This window comes from Leucoraja erinacea, chromosome 2 (genome assembly GCF_028641065.1).
Source record: "Leucoraja erinacea ecotype New England chromosome 2, Leri_hhj_1, whole genome shotgun sequence".
NCBI lineage: Eukaryota > Metazoa > Chordata > Chondrichthyes > Rajiformes > Rajidae > Leucoraja > Leucoraja erinaceus.
The window spans coordinates 75,629,669-75,649,751 of record NC_073378.1 but is presented as its reverse complement, the minus strand read 5'-3'; the positions used below and the strand labels follow the sequence as shown (position 1 = coordinate 75,649,751).

General features: G+C 43.2%; 1 protein-coding gene across 1 annotated transcript in view; it reads left to right on the top strand.

The window, feature by feature from the left end:
• The window catches only part of LOC129711287 (inactive ubiquitin thioesterase OTULINL-like), a 40,951-nt gene that overhangs the window by 8,895 nt on the left and 11,973 nt on the right, over positions 1 to 20,083 (top strand). The window contains exons 2-5 of the mRNA XM_055658835.1: positions 8,002 to 8,158; positions 10,375 to 10,397; positions 10,508 to 10,599; positions 15,800 to 15,949. Of these exons, the coding sequence (XP_055514810.1) occupies positions 8,002 to 8,158; positions 10,375 to 10,397; positions 10,508 to 10,599; positions 15,800 to 15,949 (422 nt within the window). The remainder of the gene's footprint in view (positions 1 to 8,001; positions 8,159 to 10,374; positions 10,398 to 10,507; positions 10,600 to 15,799; positions 15,950 to 20,083) is intronic.

Sequence of the window (20,083 nt, the reverse complement as noted above, 5' to 3'; positions counted from 1 at the left end):
TCCTATTTATTATTCTGAAAATATTTTTGACGAACTCTTGACATCTGCAGAGAGAAAACCTCTTCATTTCAGTTTATGCATTTGGGCTGCATTTGTGGTTCATAATTAAAGGCAAAGAGGCAATGAGTTGTCTCAGTGCATCAGTGCTTTCATAATAATTTTGATCTAGATAACTGTGAAACATCTTAATAAACTTTGACTTTTTATAGTGCTTAGGTTGAGAACCAAAACTGAATTTTCGTAGAATTTATGTAATTGTTCCTTTTAAACTATTCTGATTAATTTTAGGGGAAATTGACTGCTGAGAAGGGAAGTACATTTTGCAAATATTCACATGCTGTTATAATGGCCATGCATTCAAACCTGTTCTTAAGAATGCTGTATGCCCCTCTTTTAATTATTAAAATGTGAAATAAATTGCCAATTTAAATTATCTATAATGCTGCTTCAAATGAGGTTTAAACTAAATTATTTTTAATTCCTGGCATTGTGGCCCTGATTGTGTAGTATGTATTTCAGGCTATATTGTCACTGTGATTCATGAGATTTTCCCGATTGAATACCTCCCAGTTTAATATTTCACTCATATTGATAAATCTCACTTCAGATAGCAGTTCATTAAACAGAAAAGTCCGTTCATAAAATAGCATACACATTGTGGATGTTATTACATGAGAGTCCAATATGTAAAGGTCGTGGCTTACCATAATCTTATCAATGAGATTTCGGGTCAGCAATAAATATAAATGTCACTGGTCAGTGACACTCATTAAGAACTATATAAAAAAGCAATATACATTCAATTTGCTAAGCAACCAATAATTGCTAGCTGAAATTGATCTTCTGCCTATGCATTGTTGTTGACCAAAGTTTTGCATTCCACCATTCGGGAGGAACTATGGAAAACTCTCTTCCAATTGTCCCTCCGAGAATTTCCACTCCAACTAGCTCTTCTTCCATGATGGCATACAAGTTGTGATACTAACCAGTAGCTCTACAATGGAACCAATCCCCATGAAGACAAGAGACAAACAAGGCTGTGTCATTGCCCCAACGTTTTATCAATCTTTCTAGTTACAATGTTATATCTCAAATTCCTTTTGGGAATGCAGTAAATCTTCAGACTCATGGGAAATCATTCAATGCCCAGTGACTACACTCCTGAACCATGGTTGCCCGAACCTCCAGTAGTCATGCTGTAGAATGTGAATGGCACTTGTGTTTGAGCCGAGTCAGTGGCCAACACCAGGATGTCATAGTAGTTGTAGAGAAGAAACATTCTATATGATACAAAGAATCTCCAGGCCATGCATCATAAGTACACAAAGACTGCACAAGCAGTGGAAGGAGTTGACCACCTCACAAACCTCCCTCCTGCCTGCTCCATTGGTCACCACCTGCACCATCAGCAGAAGATTCATTGAGTTCCACAAACTGGAATGGAAGTAAGTTGTAATTAATCCTGAGGACTGCCTAAGACGAGGCTGATGAGGTTTCATTTCATCCATTGGCATATTGTCCTTTGAAAATGTTGGGCGCAGCTGGTCGAGCTGCTGCCTCACAGTGCATGAGACCCAGGACCTGGGGGCGGGGGGGGCTTCTGTGCAGATTTTGCATGTTCTACTTGTGACCACATGGGTTTCTTCAGGGTGCTCTAGTTTCTTCCCTACGCATACCAAAGACGTGAGGGCTGGTAGGTTAATTTGTCTCTAAATTGCCCCAAATGTATAGGGAGTGGAAATGAAAGTGAATGGTAACATACAACTTGTGTGAATGAGTGATTGTGGGTCTGTGTGAGTTGAAGGCCCTGTTTCCATGCTAAACAACCCATAAACTAAAATCATGTTCTTCATATCTTGTAGTGTCATCACAAATTTAATTTACTCTCTGTAAATAAATTGTCTTTTTCCCCTTCCCAGTGTTGTTGCTCTGAGTACAACCGTATATTTGACCAACTGAGCCTTGTTTCCATTTAGCCAGATTAAGAAGCAAAGGGTGCATCTTTTTTGCAAAATGTTTGCAATATTGAGGTCAGCTGCTGTACCCATATAAGCTACAAATTTATTTTGTGATCTTGAGTGATGTCTGTGTTTATATATTTGTGCCAAATGAATGAAGCATGTATGTTGAAAATGTTTCCAGATCTGCAGAATATTTTACACAACAAGCTAATTTGCTAGTAATTAAATACACAGTGGAACCAATAACGTTGTCAGATTCCAGTTTTTGGTTTGTAAACAAGAAGGATGGTTAACAAGAATGGATTTGGAAAGAAGAAACTATTACTCAATTAATCTCAGTGTGTCTAAGCCTGCTCACTTTGTTCATTATCTCCATCAACAATTCTGAACTTTTAATATGCAAATAGGTGATTTTGTTACAGGTTCCCTTAATTATTTATCTACCTCCACAAATACATCCATATTAAAATCTGTAAAATGAAAAGGCATTGAATGTGTGTTATATATACAGGATGTCATATTGTCAAAATAATCTGCTCCATCCTTTTATGTTCTAAAATATTCTAAAACTTTCACTAGAACATTATCAAACAATATTTAACATTTAGCCACATGAGAAAGCACAATAGCAGATGACCAGTTTCAGTTTAATATATTGATCCAGACAGTCATGGCTAAGCATCATGTGCAGGGCCAAGTGGCAAATCTCATCCTGGACTATTACAACCAGTTCAGCATGAGAGTCTCATCAGGGTCAGTAACATCAGAGTGGCACAGACTGGAGGTTGTGATCATCACAGGCTGTACCATCTCTGTGATCCTTGTTGCCTTGGCGATGAACATGATCGTCAAGTCTGCTGAGCCAGAATGCCGGGGCCCTCAGACCAAGTCAGGAATGCGGCAACCACCAATCAGAGCCTTCATTGGACAACCTGACTGTCACCACTGAGTCAGTGCCAGGAAGCAGGTGGATCCTGCAGGGGTTGGAGAAACTGATTGGATGGGCAAGGATGAGGTTTAACCCAGGAAAATCAAGGTCACTGGTGCTGAAGAAGGGCAAAGGGACACCAATCCCAACTGTCTCCGAAAGGCCAGTGAAGAGACTTGGCAAGGTGTTTAACAGCAGCCTGAAGGATGCAGCATCTGTCCAGGCAACCTGTCAGGAGCTGGAGAGCTGGTTGAGAGCAGTGGACCGGTTGGGGCTTCCCAGCAAGTTCAAGGCATGGATTTACCAGCATGGTATCCTGCCAAGGATACTCTGGCCACTGCTTATCTACGAAGACCCAATATCCATCATAGAGAGATTGGAGAGGAAAGTCAGCAGCTTTCTCAGAAGGTGGCTGGGACTGCCCAGGAGCCTTAGCAGCATCGCTCTTTACGGAAATAACACGAAGCACCAGCTGCCCCTGAAGTCCCTGGTGGAGGAGTTCAAGGTGACTCGGGCCAGAGAGGTGATGATGTACAGGGACTCCAGCGACCCCAAGGTGGCTCAAGCAGGGGTGGAGGTGAAAACTGGGAGGAAGTGGAGAGCCGGCGAAGCCGTGCTGCAAGCAGAGTCCTGGATACGCCACAGAGTCCTGGTGGGAGCAGTGACTCGGGGAAGAGCAGGCCTGGGAATCTTCCCATCTCCCCAGTTTGACAAGGCCAAGGGGAAGGAGAGGCGCAGGCTGGTCCAGGAGGAAGTGAGGGCAGTGGTGGAGGAGGAGAGGTGTACCAGAGCAGTTGGATTGAGGCAGCAGGGAGCCTGGACAAGGTGGGAGCAGGCCATGGACTGAAAAGTCACATGGACTGAGCTCTGGCAGGCTGAACCACAGCGCATCAAGTTCCTGGTCCAGGCAGTGTATGATGTCCTGCCCAGCCCATCGAACCTCTTCATCTGGGGCAAAGCGGAATCTCCAGATTGCCCGCAATGCTCAGGCAAGGGGACGTTGGAACACATCCTGAGCTGTTGCCCAAAGGCTCTTGGGCAGGGCCGGTACACCTGGCTTCACGACCAGGTTCTCAAACCCATTGCAGAAGCCATCAGCATGGGAATCAGCAGCTGCAGACTAGCACGTCCCACCACCCAGATGATCACCTTCATGAAGGCCGGAGTGCAGCTGCCAAGAACCACAGCATCCAGGAACCCATCAGGAATCCTGGCAGCTTTCCATAGACCTGGTGAAACAGCTGAAGTTCCCACAGCACATTGCCACAACCACCCAGAGGCCAGATATCCTCCTGGTCTCAGAAGCGACCAAAAACATCGTCTTGTTGGAACTGACAGTGCCGTGGGAGGACCGTCTGGAGGAGGCCCACGAGAGAAAGATGGCCAAATATGAAGAACTGGTCATAGACTGCCGCAAGCAGGGCTGGAAGGCAAGGTGTATGCCCATCGAGGTTGGCTGCAGAGGTTTTGCAGGGCAATCGCTCTACAAAGCCTTGAGTGCACTGGGCATCAACGGAGTGGCAAGCAGAAGGGCCATCAAGAACACCACAGAGGCATCGGAGAAGGCCTCGAGATGGCTCTGGATCAGGAGAGGAGATCCATGGGGAGGAGCGAATGCCACCTGAACCCAAGTCGTGGTCTGATCAACCACGGCTGGATCACCTGGGTGAGGGTGTCTGATGTTGAAAGACCCAAAACACCCAATGACCCCAGGTTACATCACTGATGATGTGTTCAGGAGCATCTATCGATGTATTTGTATCAATCACATGAACGAAGGTACAGTGAAAAGCTTTTGTAGCCTGCTAACCAGTCAACACAATACATTGTTTACATTTGATCCATTTACAGTGTATAGATACATGATAAAGGAATAATGTTTAGTGCAAGGTAAAGCCAACAAAGTCCAAGCAAGGATAACGATGAGAAGGCCTACCGGGAGGAGGTGACTGATCTGACACTCTGGTGTCAGGACGACAGCCTCCTCTTGAATGTCAAAAAAACAAAGGAGCTGATCGTGGACTTTAGGAGGGCACATCATCCAAGGAGCATCTCTGGAGAGAAGCAATAGGTGACGTTTCGTGTCGAGACTCTTCTTCAGTCTGAAAAGAAGGGTCTTGACCCGAAACGTCACCCATTGCTTCTCTCCAGAGATGCTGCTGGTCCCGCTGAGTTACTTCTGCATTTTGTGTCTATCTTCAATTTTCTTGGCCCCGCTCTGGGAGTAGAAGTGGGGGCGGATCCGGACCGCAACGGCCGTGAGCCCCAGGCCGAGTTCGGCGATCGTTTACCTGCTTCTGCTGCTGTTGGAGGTGAGACGTTGCGTCGCGCCAGGGACTTGGGCCTGTCCCACTTTGGCCATCAGTTCTGCGACAGGCCGTTGGCGCGCGAAGATTTCGTTCACTGCAAGAATTTCGGAGCCACGTGCGATGTCAGGACCGGCCCCGCACAACTCCATACCCCTCCGCGCTTCTAAATGGGACCGGCCCCGCGCGACCATACGGTGCCCGTACGCCTCAAGCGACCACGAGGTCGCGTAATTTCTGAGCCAAGGAAACGTAAGTGGGACAGGCCCTTAAGGCAAGGCAGCATCTTTACCACCTCAGGCAATTGAGGACATTCAGAGTGTCTCTGAGGATCCTTCAGTGCTTCTACTCAGCGGATGTGAAAAGCATCTTGTCCGGAAACATCACATTTTGGTTTGGGAACTGCTCTGCCCAGGACAGGAAGGCTCTGCAGAGAGTAGTGTGTTCAGCCGAACGCACTATGGGAACTACACTCGCCCCCCCCCCTGCAGGAACTATACATCAGAAGGTGCAACTCCAGAGCCAACAAGATCATGGGAGACCCCTTCCACCCCAGCAACGGACTGTTCCAGCTGTTATGGTCAGGCAAACGCCTCCAGTGAAAACGGAGAGGATGAGAAGGAGTTTCTTCCAGAGGCCATTAGGACTGTAAACTCCTATCTCTCCAGGGACTAACTTTACTGTACCATTCTACTGTTGTGTTGTGCCTTTTTAAAATTGCTGTTTTTTGGAGGTTTTTCCTCCCACAAACATGTTATATGTGAATATGTGATTCTGTTCCACTCTGTTTTGTTGGTTTTTTTTGCACAATTCGCAAGCATTGCCACTTTTCATTTCACTGCACATCTCGTATGTGTATGTGACGAATAAACTTGACTTGACTTGATAGTCTGAGGGTCACCAAAGAGGTAGATAGTAGTTCAGCACTGCTGTCCGGTTGTGGTAGGATGATTTAGTTCCCCGATAACAGCTGGGAAGAATCTGTCCCTGAATCTGGTGGTGTGTGTTTTCACACTTCTAGACCTTTTGCCTGATGGGAGCGGGGAGAAGATTGAGTGGCCAGGGTGTGAATTGTCCTTGATTATGCTGCTGGCCTTGCTGAGGCAACGTGAGGAATAGATGGAGTCAATAGGCGGGAGGTTGGTTTGTGTGATGGTCTGCGCTACATCCACAATTCACTGCAATTTCTTGCGGTCTTTGATGGAGCTATTCCCAAACCAAGCTGTGATGCATCCTGATGAAATGCTTGGTATCAAATGTTTGGTAAAGTGGGCGTTTTTGATGTTCTCATTAAATTTAGAAGGGGAGTGGAAGTTTTGGGAATAGAATTCCAAAACTAAGCATTCAATCACAGAAATAATGTTTGCTCCTTGTCTCTCTTGATGTTGGGTAAAAAGCAACCTATTCCTCAAAAGCCATTTATTTTTTAAATCAATATTCGGCTTTCTTTAAGCAATAAGAGGCATTAGGGTATTGAACACTGCCAGAATATTCTTGTGTTTTTTAACCATGCATACTTGGCTTAATAAGTGGTAGTTGGAAGTGTTCAGCTTTGTGTATTTTATGATATCTTGAAAGGCATTCAAAAACGTTGGTGACTGTTGTAAGGTACCTTAATTTGAAGAATAACAAGACACTCTCATCCAAGAATGGGAAAGATTAGTTTCATATAAAAATAGAAAATGCTGGAGATGCTCAGCAGATCAGACAACTGCCGTGGTGGGAACAACAGAAGCCATGCTGCAGGTCAATGACCTTTCCTTAGAAAAATACCTTTATTGTAAATGGTCTTGACTGGAAATATTAACTCTAATTTCCCCTCTTTTCATTTGCTGCTTGATCTGCTATGTACTTGCAGCATTTTCTGTTTTTATTTCTGATTTCCAGCAGTTGTACATTTCTGCCTTCTATAAATGGTTGTAGGGTTAAGCATATAATCAAAGTGATATTTGATTGAATGTGCATAAAATGTTGATATTCAGATGCGATCAAGTCAGTTGAAGATATAAAACAACATTATTAGTATTATGTACAAAATCATGATAGAAACAGATCTGGCAGATGCACAGAGTAGGGGAATCGAGGACCAGAGGACATGGGTTCAAGGTGATGGGGAAAAGATTTAATAGGAATCCGAGGGGTAACTTTTTCACACAAAGGGTAGTGGATGTATGGAACAAGCTGCAGCAAGTTGAGGCAGGGACTATTGTGAAATGTAATAAACCTTTAGACAGGCACATGGATAAGACAGGTTTAGAGGGATATATGGGCCAAATGCAGGCATATGAGACTAGTGTGGATAGGACATTATGGAGCCGGTGTGGACAAGTTGGGCCGAAGGGCATGTTTCCATGCTTTATGACTGGTCTCACTATTTGTGGAACTTATAGTTTACTGGAGATAGACACAAGAAGCTTGAGTAACTCCGCGGGACAGGAAGGATCTCTGGAGAGAAGAAATGGGTGACGTTTCGAGTCGAGTCCTCCTTCAGAGAAGCAGGGGCAATTTACAGAGGTGCCAGCAGCTGAGCCACTATGCTGCCCCCTTGAGCATATGCCTGAATAGCAACAGTGTGTGGACTTCAAAAATAATTTAATGATTTGGGAAGCAATTTGGCTAAGCTGTGGCTATGAAATAAGCCATGTAAAGGAATGTGGATAAAAAAGGCATGAAATCATAATGGTTCACCTTATTGAACAATTAAGCTTTTTCAAAAGTGGAAGCTTTTGCACTGTTTCTAGGCTTTTGCTCCTTATGACAATATTAAAGTGAGTGTTCCTAAAATTATTTGTTATTTTCAATGCAGAAACAAAGATACACTCCTTAAGTCAAGCATTCTCCTGGATCATTGACTGGACCTGGAAAAAGCTTCCAAATCCATTAATTGTTGGAATAGCAGCAATTGTGTTAAGTTCATGGTTTGTCAGAACACCTTACAAATGGGTAGTATATCTTCTAAAATGGTACGTGACTGATTTTTAACTGATGTTGTATCATATGTCAAGCTGTTGTGTTGATGTAGCTAATTCTCTACAAATTCTTTTAGTAGTCTGCAACCTTCCTTTGTCTCTTAGAAACATAGAAAATAGGTGCAGGAGTAGGCCATTCGTCCCTTCGAGCCTGCACCGCCATTCATTATGATCATGGCTGATCATCCAACTCGGTATCCTGTACCTGCCTTCCCAATTCATCCTCAAAATACACCTGGTGTGGTCTCACCAAGACCGTGTACAACTGCAGTAGCACCTCCCTGCTCCTATACTCAAATCCTTTTGCAATGAATGCTAACATACCATTCGCTTTCTTCACTGCCTGCTGCACCTGCATGCCTACTTTCAATGACTGGTGTACCATAACCCCCAGGTCTCGTTGCATCTCCCCTTTTCCTAATCGGCCACCATTCAGATAATAGTCTACTTTCCTGTTCTTGCCACTAAAATGAATAACCTCACATTTATCCACATTATACTGCATCTGCCATGCATTTGCCCACTCACCCAACCTATCTCAGTCACCTTGCAGCCTCCTAGCATCCTCCTCACAGCTAACACTGCCCCCCAGCTTCGTGTCATCCGCAAACTTGGAGATGTTGCATTCAATTCCCTCATCCAAATCATTAATATATATTGTAAATAGCTGGGGTCCCAGAACTGAGCCTTGCAGTACCCCACTAGTCACTGCCTGCCATTCTGAAAAGGACCCGTTTACTCCTACTCTTTGCTTCCTGTCTGCCAGCCAGTTCTCTATCCACATCAATACTGAACCCCCAATACCGTGTGTTTTAAGTTTGCATACTAATCTCTTATGTGGGACCTTGTCGAAAGCCTTCTGAAAGTCCAGATATAACACATCCACTGGTTCTCCCTTATCCACTCTACTAGTTACATCCTCGAAAAATTCTATAAGATTCGTCAGACATGATTTACCTTTCATAAATCCATGCTGACTTTGTCCAATGATTTCACCACTTTCCAAATGTGCTGCTATCCCATCTTTAATAACTGACTCTAGCAGTTTCCCCACTACCGATGTTAGACTAACTGGTCTGTAATTCCCCGTTTTCTCTCTCCCTCCCTTTTTCCTTTATTCCAGGTTAGTTTAGCAAGCTGCAATTTCATTTAAACTATTCCACAGTCTCCTTGTCAAGTTTACTAGATTCATATGTAGGTAACTGTTGCTCTGAATATATATATTGTTTTCAAAACCAATATAGCAGATCCCTGGCTAAATCTATGCTGGTCCACCGCTCTAATCTCAAACATTGAGAAAAGCAGCAGAGAGAAGCTTGAGCTTATCATCAGCAGAAGCTTGCATGAGTTTGTCCCGTTAAATTTAATTCCCGTTTCAGAATAATGTTTACCCATCTTGTACAGCAGCACCTGCAGTGCACACAAAGTGTACAACTTTGAGAACAGAGCTTCCTTAAGAATGCTATAATAGACTGAGAAATTACATTAAAAGGTATAACAATATACAGGCTAAGGCTGACTTTCAAAGAATTAACACATTGGTCCCAATAACTATGTCAGTCTAAGACAAGAAAGGCCAAGAAGAAAGTTACAATATATTAATAAATCAAAGGAAATTGCTTAATTAGGAAAGGTTTTGACCAGCAAAATAGGACAAGGCGTTATTAAGAAGAAAGAAAGAATAAGAGTAATCTGGCAGTATATATATAAACGGACTGTAAAAGTTTCTCAATATACATAAAGAGAAATATTAGTTAAGGATGATCCCTTTCACAATGAGATAGTAGCAATGTCATTGGGGGAATGAGGAGATGATACAGAAATTAAGCAAACAATTTGTGTTTGTCTTCAGAGAGGATGAACAGCAAATCTCTTATTATACCTTTGCCAGAAAAAAATCTACGCCAGAGGATTTTGGAATTTTGTATTTTCAAGTTCCTCACAAAAAATGATTTCTTGAACTAGTCATGTTGGTGTCTGGTGCTCTCCCAACTCAGGAACTGTCTGGCTTCCACATTACAGTTCAAAATTAGTCAAGCATGGAATTGTGAGCATGAATCCATGTGCATCTACTTGGGAGAAAACTGTTGGATTGGCATTATAAATATAAAATGTAAAAAGTTGTTGAATGCTTAAGTATATGCACCTACTTAAAATATAAATCAACTACCTAGACATTGATATTTCTTTCTCCCATTTTACCATTACAGGCCCTTAAGGATAAGAGGCAAAAGTAAGAGATGATTTATTCTTTCTGAAGTGTTTATGTTCAAAGTTTGTTTTTTGTGAATCTACTTTGTACATTAAGTGATGGATTTTTTTTTATCCCTCGTTTTGATTCAGGAAACATTTCTGTTGGTCCACCAATGGATATCTTAGAATATGCAAACATCGAATGGAAAGGTGATACCAAGCAAGCTGAGAAGCTGAGAATGGTAACTATAAAGCATTTTTAACTCTACTGAAACATCCATTTAAAAAATGCTGCCCTCTGAAACAAAACAGTGGGCTGGACTTTGTGGTGTAATGTTGTCAGCTTTTCTTTATGCTGGTGCTACAGGGTTCAGGATTTCGACAAATTAATACTCTAATTAGGAGTCTAGAAAAGTAAAGCTGCAACAAATTCACGCACCTACACTGGGGATTTACTGGTTAGATCTGAAACGGGGATCTCTCCTTCATTAATTTCAATAGAGGAGAACAAATACTAGTAAATTAGATTTGTGTTGGTATTAAAAACTATTTTGATTATTACAATTCTATTTCAATGTTTTTGAAGTTTCAATTAATTTTTCATGTTCAAAATTAATAATGATGTGTTTAATAGTTCTGGAATATTTTTAACAATTGGAAATATTTCAGATTTTGACATCAGGCTAAACTAAGGATTTAGATGCCTTTTGTTCAGCACTTCTGTGGGTGGGGCTTGTTCTGCACTCATTTGTCCTTCTTCCCCGCAATCCCCATCCCATATACCGAAAGGCTTGCAAAAGCATGGGTTTTCTCAGGGTGTTCTGGTTTCCTCCCACATCCCAACGTTGTGCAGATGTGTAGGTTAATTTGCCTCTGCAAATTAAAACTTTGATATTAGATGCTAAACACATTTATCGCAAAATCACGCAAAATCTTTGAGTGCAAACACAGTTTAATATTGTATTTAGTTTTCAAAGTTATCTACTTTGTAAAAATGCATGGCAGTCTTTGAGCTATTTTACATTAAAATTCTAAATGTCAGGAAGTGTGATATTAACCAGATTATTGTAAAATGTTTGGAAATGTATGCATTTTTTTAAGGATTTCAGTTGATGGTTCTTCTTCCAAGATCTTGTTTAATAAGTCTCTACTGTAAATGGATTAAGCTTTTTAAAATTCTAGTTGAATTTTTGAGCTATTGGATTTATGTTATCTGCTCATGACAAATATACAGATTCAGTTTCTATGATTTATTTCTTTGCTCTATTTCCTTATTAAATTTGATTGGTCTGATACTGAACTATGGAATGCCAGTCACATGCTTTTCTCTTGGTAATTATTCCTCTGCAGCCAGGGTGCTCCATCAACTGCTATGAGCTGCTTAACAAGATTGATAAGAAGCTGCTTGCTGCTTGTTGAAATATTTTAAGAATTAGATGTATGGAAATGAACACATTGAGAAATCATCAGCAGTCATATGAACTAGTCCCACATCGCATTTATTAAAAACTATAATATCAGTATGAAATACTTTTGCTTAACATAGACACTGATTGATGGTGTAATAATGCTCTCAGTCCAGTGTCATAACCTAATTTAGAACACAATAAAGATGAAGAGTTTCTCTGAAGTAGTGGGTATTTGTCTGCACTAACAAACAAAATAGATAGAATTTATTTGGGCAGCCAAAATCTCAGAAGTTTAGTGTTTGCACAAAGTGCAGTTGCTTTAATATCACCCTTAAACTTTTTTTAAATTTCAAAAATAAACTTTATTTGTAAAAAATATATATATAAAACAAAAAACATGCAAACACTTAATATATTCCTCGTATCTATACATTAAATATTACTACCGTTATACTCAGTAATGGAGGTCCCTGTCTTTACACAAAACATCCTTGCCACTCGTGGCCCCCTGGGGTGATATCCTTTCCATTCTTAAACTTGTGCACTCAATATGTTGTTAATAAACACAACCATTCAACTAGGAACAGCCATCAGTGATTTTCTTTTAACGTCAGAAATAACCCGCTCCCCGATGCTGCTACAGCGACAAGTTAAAGGAGAAACCCGGGTTCCTCTGGAGTTGGAGCGGGGCTGGGCTAGACAAGTCGTTGTCCCGTTGGTCAGGAATTCTTAAACAACCCCCACAGTACTTATATTGGCTGTGGGTGGGATCTCCGTGCTTGCAGTGTGATTCCGGTGAGGCAAAAAGACAGTATGCAATGATATTTACACATGTGTAGGAAAACTTCCCTACCTATGTCCATGCAAACCACGATACACGCTATCTTCGTCTCTTTTAAACTCAGACTTCCATTTCAATTAGGCCCCCGCGCGCACTATACCCTCATCTTTTTTATGGATGTCCAGTCACTTTCTTCCCGACTCCACCTCCCCGCCACAACCTTTCTTCAAGGACTGGTCGCTATTCGGAAATCGCTCTTGTGCACCTGTACTTCCTTTTGATATTTAATGTGTAGGAAACTCCCTACCGCAGAACCAGCCTTTCGTCTCTTCAATTTCCATTTTCTCCCTCACTTTACTATGGATACCTCCCTACCTCCACCTAGCTGGTCCCATTTCACCCTCAACAACATCCCTCCTCCGACTACTCCCACTTCCTTCCTCCAAATCCAAGGCATTGCTATGGGCACTCGCATGGGACCCAGTTATGCCTTCCTCTTTGTAGGGTACGTCGAACAATCACTGTTCCAGACGTACACTGGCCCAATTCCCAAACTCTACCTACGCTACATTGACAACTGCATCGGTGCTACCTCCTGCACCCAGGCAGAACTCACTGACTTCATCAACTTCACAACTAATTTCCATCCTGCACTCAAATTCACATGGACCATCTCTGACATCTCCTACCGTTTCTAGATCTTGCCGTCACCATCACAGGAGACAGACTATTGACCGACATCTATTACAAACCCACTGACTCCCATAGCTATCTTGACTAAACTTGACTCTCCCCTACTCCCAATTCCTCTGTCTACGCCACATCTGCTCCCAGTATGAGGTTTTCCATACCAGGTCATCGGAGATGTCCTCATTCTTTAGGAAACGGGGGTTCCCCTCTACCATTATATGTGAGACTTTAACTTGGGTCTCCTCGATATCCCGCAGCTCCGCTCTTGCTGCCCCTCCCCCCATTTGTTACAAGGACAGAGTCCCCTTGTCATTCTACCCCATCAGCCGTCACATATAACATATCCTCCAGCATTTTCGCCACCTCCAACGGAATCCCCCCTACTGGCTACATCTTCCCATCTCCACCTCTTTCTGCTTTCTGCAGAGATCGTTCCCTCCGCAACTCCCAGGTCAACTCGTCCCAAACCACCCCCTCCCCAGGTACTTTCCCCTGCAACCGCAGGAGGTGTAACACCTGTCCCTTTATCTCCTCCCTCAACTCCATCCAAGGACACCGTTAGTTTTTTCAGGTGAGGCAGAGGTTCACTTGCATCTCCTCCAACCTCATCTACTATATCTGCTGTTCCAGGTGTGAACTGCTGTACATCGGCAAGACCAAGCGCAGGCTTGGCAATCATTTCGCTGAACACCTCTGCTCAATCTGCCTTAACCTACCTGATCTTCCAGTTGCTGAGCACTTTAACTCCCCCTCCCATTCACAATCTGAGCTTTCTATCCTGGGCCTCCTCCATTGTCAGCGAGGCCTAGCGCAAAATGGAGGAACAGCACCTTATATTTTGCTTGGGTAGCTCACATCCCAGCAGTATGAACATTGACTTCTCTAACTTCAAATAGCCCTTGCTTTCCCTCTCTCTCCATCCCCTCCCCCATCCCAGTTCTTCCACCAGTCTTACTGTCTCTGACTACATTCTATCTCTATCCCGCCAACTCCCGTCATGAATCGGAAGAAAGGTCTCGACCCGAAACATCCCCCATTCCTTCTCTCCAGAGTTGCTGCCTGTCCCGCTGAGTTACTCCAGCATCTACCTTAATATTTAATGTAATCTTTTGAGCACTAATTTAATTTCCTGAATTGGCACTAAAATTTGTAGTTATGTGACTAGAACACAGAAAAGCTGAGAATCTATATGTTAAATTGCATGTTTGCAATTGAAAATGCTTTAATAAGCCAAATACTATTAAATTTGATGAATTAAATGTATATCTTACTATAGTGTCCCCTGAAAGCTAAATACTAAAAAGTATTGTAACTCTTTGAAGAAATGTGGATATAACTATTTAATTAACCATATAACAATTACAGCACGGAAACAGGCCATTTCGGCCTTTCAAGTCCGTGCCAAACACTTATTCTCCCCTAGTCCCATCTACCTGCACTCAGACCATAACCCTCCATTCCTTTCCCGTCCATATACCTATCCAATTTATTTTTAAATGATAAAATCTAACCTGCCTCCACCACTTCCACTGGTAGCTCATTCCACACAGCTACCACTCTCTGAGTAAAGAAGTTCCCCCTCATGTTGCCCCTAAACTTCTGTCCCTTCTCAAATCATGTCCTCTTGTTTGAATCTTCCCTACTCTCAATGGGAAAAGCTTATCCACGTCAACTCTGTCTATCCCTCTCATCATTTTAAAGACCTCTATCAACTCCCCCCTTAACCTTCTGCGCTCCGTTGTTGATACCGAGGCACTGAACCAACGTAAAGCTGCTGGGTCTGACAACTACCAGCCCAAGATTGCTACAGTACATGACTTCACTGCTCATGATGATTTTTGGAATGTGGGAACAGCGATCTTAGATTATCGCAATATGATTCGGCAGAGCCAACATAGATTAAGGAAGGAAAATTTGTGTTTCATTAATCCAATAAATTTTATTTTGTTGATGAATTGTGAAAATCAATGGTTGCAGTATATCTGGATCCTTTCAAGGAATTTAATGAGGTGTAACATGAAATGTAACAGTAAGATTCATTGGTTTGTGGTTACAAGTGTGTTGATGGAGGATTGATTAAAGGGCGGTTGAGTAATAAACAGTTAACATTGGCAGATTTATTTCTCATGGAGTTGCACCGTGACCACGACTATGTCCTCTGCCAATGTGATATAAAGACAGATTGATTAATGTTATCCCAATTCAGAGGTACAAGATGTGCAAGATTGTGAGAGAGATTGACAGGGTAGCTACCAAGTGGCTGTTTTTTTCAATCTGATCAGTGAAGAACCAGGGGACATGGGAAAGCAGGCACCCAAATGGAATTAAGATGAGGCGTATGTAGGTGCTTCTATGTAGGTGGCTGTAAAATGTTTATGTAGGTGGTTGTAGATTTTTGGAATCTTCTGTCATACTTAGTAAGCATATAGGTCTTGGATAATGAGGGAGTAATGGGGAGCAACAATGTTTGAATAGTGAAGTAATGTCAGATGGCCTAGTCGTATTTCCATTTCTTATATTCCTCCAGTTTGATAATTACATAGTCCAATTTCTATGTTGCAGGCTTACGAAGATATTTATTTGCTGCACCACATTAAACACATGCGAAGAATCAGAGGAGATAACTACTGTGCTCTGAGGGCGGTATTGTTCCAGATTTTCAGCCTGGGTATACCTCTTCCATCGTGGATGAAGGAACAGGACATAACCAAGGTAACTTGAGCTTGTAAAGTTAAGACCAAAAAACTGTTGTATCTCAATGCATTGAATCAGCGAAAATGGACTCTGCTTCCAAAACACACATTTATTTCATTATTTTTAAGTGTGAACGTATATTGTATACCTTTCAGCTGTTTATTGCGTAAACATGAGGCCATACGGAGAGCATTTCTAATACAGAGGAAATATCTCTAATAGGATGAGATCAGGGTTGCTGTAGGGATAAGTTGTTAACAAAGTAATATAACTTGTTATCACCATACATTTAGCAAGTAACAGATGTAGTTGCTGAATGTAGACAAAAGTGCTGGAGAAACTCAGCGGGTGAAACAGCATCTATGGAGCGAATGAAATGGGCAACGTTGCTGAATGTGATCCACAACACTGCATGTATGTCCTTTTGGAGCTGTTGCCCCTGCTGGTAAGATGATGATGTGGAAAGGCTTGTTATCTGGACCTGTTTTAAGTTCTCAACATTTTGCTAATTGGCTTAGAATTAATATTTGTGCTGTAATTTAATAACATATTTATTAAGATCTGCCTACCAATTCTTCTGTGTATATATAAATAATATGGCCGTAAAAACTGTCAGGGATTACTATACCAAGTCAAAGGGCAGGACTAACAGCAAGAAAGATTTAGATTAAAGACATGTGACTGTAGCAGTTTTGCCAGATTCCATGGATTATTGTTAAGAAAATGAATGGGAATAGAGGTTGGAATTCGTCAATGAAAAGGAGAAATGGGGATCCACATTGATCGAAAAAATAAACATTAAATATGTGATATTCTGAGTTTTATATCGGGGAACTAATCACAGAGTTAAGAAAGTGAAAATGAAGTTGTCTGATTCTTTTGTTAATTTAGTTTGAGGTTGTACACTTAGCCACTGGCTTTGTCTTTTCCAATTTTTTATTCTGAGCACAACTATTTGGAAAGGGTATTGGAAAATATGTAAAATGAATTCTGTCGAATGTACTTTGTATTAGAGGATATTATTCTGTTGTTGAGGAAATCAGCAGATGGTGAGATGGGTTGAACACTACTCCGACCTCTACTTGAGAGAGAGAGCACTGTGTCCCCCTCAGCCCTTGATGCCATCGAGTGCCTGCCGACCATGGATGAGTTAGACGCAGAGCCGACAGTAGAAGAGTTCAGGAAGGCCATTGACAACCTGGCCTCAGGCAAGGCCCCAGGCAGCGATGGGATACCCCCTGACCTGATCAAGCATTGCAAGACCACCTTACTGCTTCCTTTGTATGAAGTCCTCTGCCAGTGCTGGCAAGAAGGAGCTGTACCGCAGGACATGAGGGATGCCACCATCATTGCCCTCTACAAGAACAAGGGCGAGAGAAGCGACTACAACAACTACAGAGGCATCTCCCTCCTCAACATCATCGGCAAGGTCTTTGCTCGGGTCATCTTGATCCGCCTGCAGAAGCTGGCAGAACGGGTCTACCCAGAGTCACAGTGCATTTCCGAGCTGGAAGGTTAACAGTGGACATGGTCTTCTCCCTTCGCCAGCTCCAGGAAAAGTGCAGAGAACAGCGGATGCCCCTGTATGTTGCTTTCATTGACCTCACCAAGGCGTTCGACCTTGTCAGGAGAGATGGCCTATTTAAGGCTCTGCCAAAGATCGGCTGCCCACCAAAACTGCAGAGCATGATAATAATAATAATACATTATACTTATGGGCGCCTTTCAAGGACTCAAAAGGACATCTTACAAAATTTAGTAAGCAGATTGCAAAACATGTAAGCGGAATGTAACAAAACATAAAAAATATAACAACAAAAAATAAAAAGTAAATAGTAAGGACCAACAATACCCAATTCAGAGAGAGAGCAGCGGCAGCTAATCGCGCTAACGTTCACTCTCCCTTCCGGCAGCCATCTTGGAAACGGAACAATCAAAACACATTTTAACATTGAACATCCACCATAGTGACTCCTACACACTCCTCACAGTGGTGGAAGGCAAAATAAAGTTCAAGTCCTTCCCCTAGCTCTTCCTCGGTCGTGGGCCTCGAGCCCCCGTTGACGGGACGATCTTGACTCCCGTAGCCGGCGTTCAGGCCCTCCGCGTTGAGGCGCTCCACTCCCGCATTGGGGGGATGTCAGCTCCCCCGCGCCGGGCGATCGTATCTCACGTCGGGGCTGGTCGAGCCCTCCGCGACGTTGGAGCACCCGACTCGGCCTCACCCGAGACTACGAAAATCTGCCCTTTTTGGCGCCGTTTAGAGGGGGGCGGGTTTAATTTTCTCTAGGCTGTTCTCGAAGATGCGGTGGTCGCAAAAGCTATTATTAGGTTAAAGGCCTCGGAGCGATCCCTAGGCACCAGCGACCTAGCTCCAGATGTGCTTAACATCCGATCCCTTTATACAAAGTTTAATATTGGAGTAGCTCATTTTGGGCCCACGACCCGCAGTCCGAGGGCAGCACTTCCCAGCTCCAGCGATTGGACTAGGCCGCAGCACACTAAATTCCTTCCATTTGGAGAATGTGATCCAAAAATTGATCACATCTGTTAATCATTTATTAAGAAATGGATAGATGTAAGATCATAATTGAAGTTTTGAAATTAGCTTCCCCCAACTAAGTAATCCCAGGTCTCCCCCAATCTACGATAACTGAAAATTTCATTCACCAAAGAAGGTTATAAACACAACAGCTTTTTGTTAACATAAAAATCAATAAAAAGAAAAGTATGAAAAAAAAACTTTTTAAATACTTGAGATATGAAAGTGAATTAGGTGACAAATTAAACTTCTTTTTATGCTTTATCTGATGGGATAAATTACAGACTGATTTTTTAAATCTCAAAATTTTGTAACATTGCTACAGACTGCCGGTAGGGCTGCCATCTCCCCCTGTGTCCACACCCGTATAATGATAGAATCCTTCCACATCAACACGAAGGGGACAGTGCAGTTTAATGGCAGCTTTTCTGAGCCATTGAGCTCTGCACCTGAAACATGCCTTTGGCACTGCAACAGAGGGGATCTACCTGCGTACTTGGTCAGATGGCAGGTTCTTCAACCTCACCCGCCTCTGAGCAAAGACAAAAGTACGTGAAGCTCTCATCAGAGACATGTTGTTTGCCGATGATGCTGTAGTTGTGTCCCACACCCAGCAGGAACTACAGGCACTGATGGACCGCTTCTATCGGGCATACAAGGACTTCGGGCTGACCATCACCCTGACGAAGACGAACGTCTTGGGGTAGGATACAGAGGCGCCGCCTGTTATCACCATCGACGACAACGAACTTGATGCCGTCCATCAGTTCACGTACCTCGGCTCCACCATCATCGACGACCTCTCCTTGGACACAGAGATTGATAAGAGGATCGGGGAGGCAGCTACAACTCTCGCTCGCCTCACAACTCGAGTGTGGACCAACCCAAAGCTGACAGTGAAGACAAAGATAGCAGTCTACAACACCCGTGTCATCAGCACGCTGCTGTACGGCAGTGAGACATGGACTACATATGCCAGGCAGGAGAGAAGACTCAACACCTTCCACCTGAGAAGCATCCACCATATCCTGGGCATATCCTGGCAAGACAGAGTGTCCAACGCCGAAGATCCTGTCTCACGCTGGCCTTCCCAGTATGTACACTCTACTCAGGCAGCGCAGACTGTGGTGGCTGGGCCATGTCCACTGCATGGAGGATTCCAAAATACATCCTCTATGGAGAGCTGACATCTGGGAGGAGAACCATCGGCCGCCCCCAGCTACATTACAAGGATGTCTGCAAGAGAGATATGAAGGCGCTCGACATCGATGTGGAGTCCTGGGAGAGCCTTGCAGCTGACCGCACGAGGTGGAGAGGTACCCTGAACCAACATCTCAAAACGGGGGAAGAGAAACTGATGAACGCAGCGGCAGACAAGCGGGCACACAGAAAGGAGCGCAGCAACTTCAACAAACCAGAGACCACACACAAATGTGACCTTTGCCACAGAGACTGTCACTCCCGCATTGGTCTCTTCAGCCACAAGCGACGCTGCTCTAGCCGAGGTTTGGAGCAAGCAGCCAACAACTAGGATGCATCACCCATGGTCAGTCATGACCGAGGGGGGGAGGGGGGGGGGGGCGCGACGATATTCTGTTGAAATATTTTAA